The sequence below is a fragment of the Haemaphysalis longicornis genome, unplaced genomic scaffold, assembly GCF_048455015.1.
Source record: "Haemaphysalis longicornis isolate Haplotype H1 unplaced genomic scaffold, Haemaphysalis longicornis Haplotype H1 scaffold_240, whole genome shotgun sequence".
Classification (NCBI taxonomy): Eukaryota; Metazoa; Arthropoda; class Arachnida; order Ixodida; family Ixodidae; genus Haemaphysalis; species Haemaphysalis longicornis.
In genome coordinates this window covers 94,774-105,208 of record NW_027526308.1, presented here as the reverse complement: position 1 = coordinate 105,208, position 10,435 = coordinate 94,774, and the positions used below count along the sequence as shown (strand labels likewise).

The following is a 10,435-nucleotide window of genomic DNA, read 5'->3' as shown; positions in this document are numbered from 1 at the left end:
GAGTTGGAAGCAAACGTGTGTATTATAGCGCTTTCCATTTGGCGAACAGGAGCACTTCTAACTGCACCCAAAGTGTTCTCGCGAGTTCTGGCGTCTTCCAGTGGTCGGGCAGGAACAGGAGCGTTGTGTTTCATTGGTCGAGGAGGAGCACTTTTTTGGCGCCGAGAGCAGCCGAGAGCAGTTCTCGGTGCTCCGTCGCCAGCGGCGGAGTAACAGGGAACGCCGAGGAAGTCACATGACCTCTTTTACGTCACTTGTGGTTTTATCCCCGGGGTGGCGGAGAAAATGGCAAAATCCAGCAGCCGCGATAGTCGTTCAATGCGTTCGGAAGCAGCTAAGCGCCGCCGTCTGGACGAGTAATTGCTGCTACTTTTAGATGATGAAAGCTCCACAGGTTCAAGCGCGAGCTCATCCTCGGACAGCAGCAGCAGCAGCGATGACGACGACGATTTGACGTTGTATGAGTTTATGTTCGAGCACCTGTTTACTCCGCCGGAGCAGCGACCGAAGGTTGAATTGTACCTGGAAAAGACGGTTGCCGCATATTCTGACGAAGAGGTGAGGCGCTGCATCCTACTTAAAACGCGTAATCAATAACCGGCCTGCTTTTTTTTCTCTTTACCTCGCCAGTTTCGCAGAAACTTCCGACTGTCACGGTCGGTTGAATGCGCTTGCTGCCGAATTCGCGAAGTCGCCGCACTACCCTTCAAGAAGAGACCACGGAGGCCTACCCCCCAAGTCCCCTGAAGAGCATGTCTTGTCCTTTCTGTGGTAAAGTATTACAATTATTTAGCAGTAAAGAGAGAAGCTTAGATGTAAGATGAGTGCCCTACTCGTGAAGCTCTCCAACAAACTCAGGCGTGTGAAATTGTCGTACTCGCTCGCCAACGCGCCCCGACAGCGTACGCATCGATCGGGTGCTGGCGGAGTTATGCTGGAAGAAAAGCAAGAGATCAGGACGCAGGAGGTGCAGTTGAACAGGTGAGAATTTAGAAAGGGGAGGGGGAGAAAATAATATGCAAGTGCAGGAAACGGTGAGAGAGTTTGGGCCTGCATTTGCTGCCGAGCTTCATGACTATACGGCGAACGACGCCTTAGAGTTCACGTAGACTTCACATACGTAGAAAGTGAAGGTGAAATGCCAATGCGCGCATATGACCTCGCAAGAATTAACATGGTCTTGGGGGGGGGGGGGAGAGGGGGGTATTTTCACCTCTACGAGGCGCCTGCCGAAATTTTATGAGCATGAAATTCACGGCACATCTACCCGGGAGCGAAGCCTGAACTTGAATGCACTAATGCGCCGCATGAAGGTTTACCAACTGATTTTTCACTAAATGCTTATGCTGCCTGGAATTTGCTTTTACGTGCCACTGATCTTCCGTTAGTTCCAGGCTCAAGTAATCGCTTTCTTACTGCACGCGCATTTCAGTTGCCGAATCGCACTCGATTCTATTTGCTCATTTTTTTCATTCAATTCTTGCGTGTTCTGTTTTAAGGCATTTTAGGGGTAAAATACTGCATGTCTGCACCAAATGTGCTCTGAAGCTTGTTCAGCAAACTGGCCAGATGTGGATTTTTCCGATACTTCGCTCAATGCTTGTTGGCGACGTAAAATGCTTGTTTACCATTTAGGATTATTATAGAATTATCACATTTCTTGCACGTATGCCGCCAAAAAATCCTGCATACGGGATGTTGCAGGACGTTTTGAAGTTGGGGAAAGCACGCACCACAAGATGATGTATCGAGTCATGGATTTCCTTCTCGACATTGCCCCCCGCAACGTGACCTTCCCAGATGACATGGAGAAACTTGCTAAGCAGGTAAGAAAACCCCCCCTTTCAATTTCAACTGCAAAAATGTTTTTGGTTTAATCAAAGCAGCATGTTAGTCGCTTACCATCGGAATGATTCTTCAAAGCTGTGCTTTTATTCATAAAGGCGATGTAACTTCTGGTAAACATAGTATACACAGGGGACCCTTGAATTTGGTGTTAACAGTAAGGTTGGAACAAGCAGTGAGTTATCATTTATTCTGTAAGCTGCATGGGGATGTTGAAGAGCTCGCAAAGCCATTGTTTTCAGTTACATTGTAAGTTCTTCACACCTGCACGGAGTAGAGTTTGCGAAAACATGTCAAGCTGAAGCTCTCGGCTACTATGCGTAATGACCCTTCGCTGGAACTGTCGATGCATTTCACGCTTTATTGCGCACATAACCATGCCAATGAATTTACGTTAGTACTGTACAAAAGGAACAGATACAAGTACATAACCAACATCCAAGGAAATCATATGAAAATGAGCTGTGCTTGAAGCTTGAAGAATTAGGGCACGACTTCACTTGCTACGTTGTTAGCTCCTTTTGCTCTTTGTGTAAAACGCTCTAACATTTTTTTCCAACTTTTAGGTTTCAGGGTTTCCGGACACTATTGGCTACATTGACGGAAGCTATATTCCGGTTAGGTGCCGTGCTGGTAAAGTGCGGTAAGTGTATGTGAACCGGCACCACAACCCATCCTTGACACTGCAGGGAATATGCGATAACCGGAAGAGGTTCCTAGATGCCAGCACTGGTGCACCCAGTAAAATTCACGACTCCAGGATCTTCCGGCTTTCAATCGTTTCGAAGAAACTGCCTCAACTCTGCGCTGGGAAATACCACATTCTTGGGGACGCAGCGTACCCATCTCGCGAGTTTCTGATGACTCCCATTCGAGACTATGGAAGCCTCAATGCCTCTGACAAGGCATTTAATGCCAAACTTTCATCTACCCGAGTGCTAATTGAAAATGCGTTTGGGGAGTTAAAGGGTAGGTTTCGGCAGCTACAGCGTGTGGACCTTACGACAGAAGACATGACTAAATTTATTCTCGCATGTTGTGTCCTCCACAACATCTGCATTGACAACGGTGACTCACCTGATGGTCTAGTTCCAGACATGCATCTGAACTCTCAGGGTGCTAATGATCCGAACCCTAGTGCAGCCAGAGTCCACAGTGGAACATCTAGAGAAGAGAGCCTCTTACGGGCACTTGCAGAAGTTAAGAGAGAAAAACTGAAATCCAAGATGGGGCTAAAGAGGAGGCAGCCACAAAATCTGTCTTAATGGAAGCATACTGCTCAAACATTAAATGCAACGCTTAAGCAGCATCTGATTTTGGCAATGTTCAGGGACATTATTGTTGAGTATGAAATAAACAGTCATGAAAGCATGTTCTTTCAAAGTGCACCTCTTTATTGCTTGAACCCCAGGGCCTCACGGATGAGCTGAAGTTTGTCTTCGTGCATCTTGCGGCGCTCTTGGTGTTCTTGAATGCGCTCAGCTCGCCGCTCGGCGCGCCTCTTCTCCTTTTCTTTTTCCAGCTCTTCCCTGCGAGCCGTTCGCTTTGCACTAATAGCGGTACATCAGCTGAGCTGTCGGAACTTGATGAAGTTGCCTTGTACGTCGCTCCATAAGAATCCCTTTGGACTTCGGGCTCGAGGCTGTCATAAATGCTTTCAATTTTTCGCATTTCATCGTCGAGTGGGACGGGGCAAGGTTGAGTACCAGACTTGTTGTTATTATCGCACGCTTTTCTCTTTTGCCTCCTTACCGTTTTCACGCGATTTTCACATTGCTGTGGCGTTTTGCTGCATCCAAGCACATCAGCCAGATCCTGGGAAACCTGTTTAAAAAGCATTTTCTTGTTCTTAAACTTTTTGAAAGCGCCAACTTGAGGGAAGTATTTATAGTAGTAGTCTAATAGGAGTTTAGTTTCCCCTGGTGTCCACTCAAGAGCTGAAATAGAAATAAGGCTAGCTTTAAAGCACATGTGTCGGGCACTGCAGTGGTAGAAGCTCACCTCCGCCACCTCTTTTCCCTTGTGGCACTGGGCTCGTTCCCATCTCGCCGGCGTTTGATGAAGTGGTGGTTTCTGCATGTGAAAAATAAGTGCGAGTGTCAAAACTCTGCCGAGGTGCCTATTCTGTGCGACGTGAAATGATTATGGTGTTCTATTCGCGAAGTAAACGTCTCCAGGTGCGATGAATGTAGCATGTCATCAGCCCTTGCTGAACGCAAACATAAAGATGATTGTTTTGTATACTCAAACAGGCATACAAATAATTTCAAAGCGTCAACCAGTAGAAGTGACGATAAACGGCAGAAGAAAGTTCGACAGTACCGCACAAAAGTGCGGCCCCGTGACGCATACATACGCAAATTACGTGCTCCGTCCTCGTTCGTCCTTTCCTCCCACACCGCGACGCTCCCGCTACCTGAAATGGGCATTCAGCACGGGAAATTAAAAAAAAAACTGGCTATAAGTATTGCAAAATATGGCCTCTGCTTGTTAGTTATTGGCGCTTACCATGGAGATTCTCGTCAATGCTCTCCCGCGCGGCCAAGGCATCGGTAACGACTGCAGTGAGCACAAACAAAGCCGTTAGATTGACGCTGTTATCGCTCGCAGCTAATTTTTGCGAGACACAATGCTTACCTGGTGTATCGCGTAGTGGTGACCCCTTTATCATGGACATGAACATCCGCTCGGCTTCATCATTCATCGCCATGAGGAAGGCAGACTCAAAACCACCGGCACGTATCTGGCGAAACTGGCGCGGAATAACTGCGTGCGGACGAGAGCGCGCGAAATGCTCCGAGAAGCAAGCGCGGGAAAAGTTTGGTCACATGACCCTTGACATCACGCCCTCTCTTGCTTTTCTCTGCTCCCGGAGCAGCGCGAATGTGTCATTCGCGGAACGAAAGCACACGTCCCCATTACTTCCGTGTGCTGTTCTGGCTGCTCGCTGCACTTTCTCCTGTTCGCCCAATGGAATTCGCCATTAAATTTATTACTTCCTGCAACAAGATGTTGAAAACTGTCTGCTTGAGTTCGTTATTTTCGACTCTTCCCGCACCTGGAAACCCAAACGAGTTGCCTACAATCAGCCTTACATGTCACCGCGGCCTTTGCCTCTTCAGTTGGCCTTCAGATTTGAACAAGTAAAACAACATTCGCATCTGTTGCAAACCGCTGGGGCCACAGAAGGCTGGCTGCTTCTCCCATCCGCCTTCAACTGGGTGGGAAACCACTGCAAGACAGCCCGTCAGTCAAAGTGCTGGAGTTGATTATACACCAATCAGGAACGGCGACACCTTGGTTAGCTCAGGCTAAACATTAAGCCGCTCATACGCCAGCACAAGTACGCCGTATCACCACCGAAGCTTGTGGAGCCAGCTCACACGTTGCGCGACAAATAGTGAGAGTGGTATTACAACCGCACTTGGTTTACTCTGCTCAGTTCCAGAATTTGACGGCAGCGCAGTGGAATTGACTGGAAGCAATTAACAGAGAGGCTATGAGAGCAATCACTGCGCTCTTACACATCACCCCTATAGTTGCTCTCCAGGAACATGCCATATGAACACGTTGGGTGAACTTGTTCATTAACGTCGCAAAGCTCGAGAACTGAAGGCTTCATTGTGTGATTCTGCGCGAACATTAATAGCTTACGCAGTCTCGCATACGCTGCCAGCCATACCACTGCGAGTGGTTCCCACGTGGCAGTTTGTGCAATTGAGCTGCAATGATCCAACTGATATTCGCCGCCCATAGTCGAACCATTCGGCGACTGCCCTTCAACAACGATGCATCACCGATATCAATAGCCACCTTACACTTGGCTCCACCATATTATACACAGATGTCAGTATTGAATACACTGTGATTGCCACTACCATTCACTGCACTAGCCGCCCAGCCCTCAGTACGACATCGACATTTAAGGTCCCAGAACCTCCAGTATCCTTCTGTGCGGAACTTGTAGCCATTACAGGTGCTCACCTGGCTCTAACCGGAATCACTTTGCGGCCCGGGGTGCCTCGTAACTCGCACCGCTAACCTTCAAGCAGTCCGCTTACTACGGTTAGTGATCCGTACCCCTATTCTGGCCCAGACTATTCACCACCTTGCGGCACGAATTGCTCCCAAGATACTGATTGACTGGGTTCCGCGTGTCCTACTGACGGCCCACTTCAAGGCGGACGTAGTAGCCCGGCTAACAGTCCCCATTCAATCTCCAACTCGCCCTTTATAGCTGGATGGTGCGACTGTCCTGCTGACTAAAAAGGAACACCTCCGGCGCCGCACACGTGCTCTAATTCCACCGTGTGCTGCCACCCTCTCCCCGGGCCTTACGCACGCCGATGAGGGTGCGCTTAGGAAACTCCGGGTGGGGGTGGCCTTAACTCCCGCCGTGACCCGCCAATAACCTCACACAAGGATTGTTTTAAAATTCCGGTTGCCAAATTTGCCACCACAGCGATGCAATATAATATCCGACATGCACCACTTGCTGTGGCCTTGCCTCGCTTCGCGTGCTACGAGACTGCGACATCTTGCGGCGACGGGCCTCCGCGTATACGACGCATCCGCATACAACGCATGGAAATATGTGCTCCATAATTGTTCCCTCGCAGACATTATACGCGAAGCGAATATACTACAGTTTATCTAACAAACTTTATTTATCATCAACTCATACTCCTAAACTATGTCCCGTGGCAACATATACGGTAAAAGAAACAGGCATGAATTTCAGCGAGCATATTGTTCTTTCGAATTGACAAAGCAAAATGCCGCAGTACGTGATTCATGCTGCACGTATGGCTCTTCTTCATCGTCCTCTCCGTTGCGAGGTTCAAATACAATTTACAGCATCCTTGGCGTGTGACGCAGTTTACTCCCACTACTACGTTTACAGCAGCTGTAGTGGAACACACTTTGCACTTATTGATTGTCGGCCCCTTGTAAGGGACACCTGCTCACGCATTTAATCCGGCCGCCGTACGTCCTCTCAGTGATGAATACAGACCGGTAATAAGGCAAATGCCTACCTGAATAGCGCATTTATATAGCGCTATTTTGATATATGGGCATGAATTAGAACTTAACCATTTCTGCACCCGTCATATCATTTGACAACATCGCCTTAATGTCCCTCCAGCGTATAAAGAACGAAACCAGAACTTCTAGTTTTCGGGGGGAAGTGTTCTTCAATGATGCCTATTTCGATAGGCGTCACCTTTGCTGCGTTTTAGCAGAGCTGGACGATACAAGGAAGGAGAAGCCCCGGGGAAAACACAATTCCGACGTTGCCGGTAGAAAACGGAGGTCGTTGTTTTATTAGCAAGCTCGTGAGTGTACAAATGCGTGCTCTACAAAGCTCATTTTTCTTTGTAGGCTTATATGGTTATAACGTTTCGAAAAACTCGCAAAAACGTAAGTCTGCTCAATACAACCTCTTTAATTGCCTGATATAAGTATTCGCTGATAATTCCTGCAGCTGACATATGCACTACCAGGGGTATTTTTTCTTGTAGGTCTATGGGGAACAATATTTAAGGAAACACGCAAAAGAAAATGGTTTTCTTGATGCTCTAAAAGTTCCGATGTTAGAGCATCGTCGTCGCTGTCTTCGTGTTTTATCATCATCATTATCCAGTCAGGTCCGCTGCAGGATGAAGACGTTTCCCGTTGACCTCCAAACGGTCCTTTTCTGCGCTGCTCGAGCCCACCGTTTATTGACGAAGTTCCGTATTTCATCCCCCCTCCTGTATGGGCAGCCGAAGACCATTTTTCTCTTTGCGCTGAGATATCTTCTGCTCTAGTAGGTTTTCTGACACAGGTTTTGGCCTAAGTGTTGCTCCTAACGTTATCCGTTTCATGGCCCGTTGAGGAGCTTTAAGTTTACTTTACACTTGTTTAGTAAGGCGCCAAGATTCAGGTCTGTATGTCCTCACTGGCAGTATACATGTTGTACATTTTTTCTGTTCTTACCACCGCTGTGGATAGGTGCTCTACAGTTGCTAGGAACTGAGGGTCGAGAGTTGAATTAGCTAATGTTGGGAGTTGGTGGCCAACTCGTACACCAGGGTGGCCAATCGTTGTCTGGTGGAGGAGTGCTGTTTGTGTCCCCAGGAGCCTTCCTAGCATGATCGAACTTTTCTAGTGTAGCGTGTTGTGTGTCCGGGAAGGTGGGTTATTCCTGAGCAGGCAGCACTCCACGTGCATGCGAAGGTTAGGCTCAGAGACGCAGACGAAAAAGAGAGGAAGAGTTTAAGAGACGTTTAGTGCGGACGACGTTGCCCTACACTCATGCAGTCATTCTCAGCCAGCGTTTGTCGGTTTTGCTTTTTGTACGCGTGGTTCTCTAGGAACTAGCTGAGACGCTGGATTATTAATGATAGTTTCACTGACGTCAGGCCTTTGCAAAAGTACGCCACTGCTATGCTCAACTGTAGGGCTACAAACATGCCTAATTTGAAGCTCAGCTGCCCGAAGTAACCACTGAAGGTGTATTAGGATCCTTTCTTGCTCTTTTAACAGTATTTTATGCCGAAAAAGTTTTTATCGTCCATTCCGCCAACAACAGTGACCTATCGACAGGGCTGTGAAAAAGGTAAATAACGCTGTGCTCTTCGGAAACTTTGGACCACGATAGTTGTGAAAAAAACTCTATATCCTTATTTTCTAGATAAAAAACCGATTAAAGTTTTATGTAGCTTTTGCTAAGGCAGTTACCGCAAGTGGTTTTACATTTTGAGCACCCTGACGCTCGGGAGTTGTTCAAATTGTAGCGATTCTGCTTATGGTGTATTCGGTTGGCCGCTCCGGTCCTGTGGCTCGGAGTCGCCAGATGCAGAGGCGGCTCGCAATCACAGCGCGAGAGGCAGCGTACCAACCGAATACATCGGCGATCTCGGAGCAGCGCGCTTGTAGCGCCACCCAGCAGCCAGCGCGGGAAGCCGCCGGGTAAAGGCCGACCTCCATGCAGCGAAATGTCGGCGAAAAGGCGGCGAACGTCGCCCGGCGGCGGCCGCTCTGCCGCCGGCGTCGAAAATACGGCTGTTCGCCGGCGATCTACGCGAGCTAGATGTCGAACGCGCGGCGGCGAACGCGACCGGAAGCGGCAAACTGCATTTTGAGGCCGCAGCCAATCACAGCCTCGTACTTCGTTGTACTTCCTGTCCTGTCTTCCGTCGGCGGCGTTCGCCGTGTCACGTTGCATGGAGGTTGGGTGGACGAAAACTGAGCGGCGCGTCAAACCACGGCGTCCGCCGCGCCAAGTTCGCCGAGAAACTTCGCTGCATGGAGGTCGGCCTTAAACATTCCTGCGCTGCATCGACGAATGGCGCCGGCCTTCTCCGACATGTCTCAACCGTCTCAACGCAGCGACACCCCACTGAGCCCAGCACAGTCCGTCTTTTTGACCATGTATGACGGTAAGTTCACGAAAAAAACTAGTGAAAGAACTTACTTTTTGCGAACCGCTCGAACTGTAAAGCAGCCCCTTCGCGCGTGTTGCTCAAGCAGTTCTTGAGTTAACCCCTGTATTGGCACCGCCGTTTTCCCCCACAGGCATGTTTTGCAAACATATAATCGAGACTTTGTTATATTAGTAGGGGCCAACAATGTTAGCTCAAAATAAGCGTGCAGTTGCTTTAGACCAAGCAGCCGCCACGTTGTCATCTGCTGCTCCGCATGGTATTTAGCTTGCTAGAGCGGTTCATCCATTCCATATTCTTAATCCCGGCGTTTTCGTATGTACATACGCATTGCAACTGCTGCATCGTTTAATCGGGGAAATAAATCACTCCAGTTGGAATTCAACTTCGTCATATGCGCGATTGATCAACCCACCCTTTCAGTTGCCTTCATACAAATCGCAGAACGCGTCCTGTGCAGCAATACGCTTTTGCATATGTATGATAACCCCTCGTGATATCTGTAAATGTCATGTCACTGAAATTGACTGTTTCCCGCAGGTGACGAACCAAGCCCCGTCTCGTGTGTGGCCGCAGGCACTGCAGACAGCTGGGGTACTTCTTGCTCTGGTAAGCAAAGCCTCGCTGCAACGTTTTTTTTCTGTTGTCACTGTGCTAGACTGTTTGCAAACAGGCGGGCCTTGAGTTCAGCGTTTACTGCTTTTTCTTACTGAAGTGACAACAAAACTATCATTTCTTGGCCATTCAAAACACTGGTTTTTCTTGCTATTGCACAAAATCTGAGAATTTGTAGAAATTTCACTTGTATTTTTACCTTGCATTTGTTTGACCTTTACTTCAACGTTAACTGCAGTCTTGCATGTACTTTTCCTTTGCTTACTATTATGCTGCAGCGATCACACAAAAAAAATTGCGGGGCCATTCGAAACGCTAGTTTTTCTTGGTAGTACACCAAATCTGTGAATTTGCAGAATGTCACTTGTGCTATAACCAAGCATTTATTTTTCTCTGATGAAAACAGGACCTTGGGAAGAAGGAGAAACAAGGCTTTTATTGATGCTATATGCACGATATTCAAACAAGGTCGGCCCTATGAGAAATATTCATAGCAAGCGAGTTATGTACAAACACATTTCCAAGGAAATACTCCAGTCGACCGGAAT

At 48.2% G+C, this 10,435-nt stretch overlaps 1 protein-coding gene and 1 pseudogene across 1 annotated transcript; one reads left to right on the top strand and one right to left on the bottom strand.

Annotated features, from left to right (window-relative positions):
• Positions 1–318: 318 nt before the first annotated feature.
• Positions 319–3,013, top strand: LOC144172574 (uncharacterized; annotated as a pseudogene).
• A 792-nt stretch (positions 3,014–3,805) lies between these two features.
• Positions 3,806–4,555, bottom strand: LOC144172569 (uncharacterized). Its single transcript, XM_077701237.1, has 4 exons — positions 4,483–4,555; positions 4,354–4,404; positions 4,202–4,261; positions 3,806–3,918 (listed from the first exon to the last, which is right to left on the bottom strand). The coding sequence occupies exons 1-4, from the start codon at positions 4,553–4,555 to the stop codon at positions 3,806–3,808; spliced, it is 297 nt and encodes a 98-aa protein (XP_077557363.1).
• Between the last annotated feature and the right edge of the window lie 5,880 nt (positions 4,556–10,435).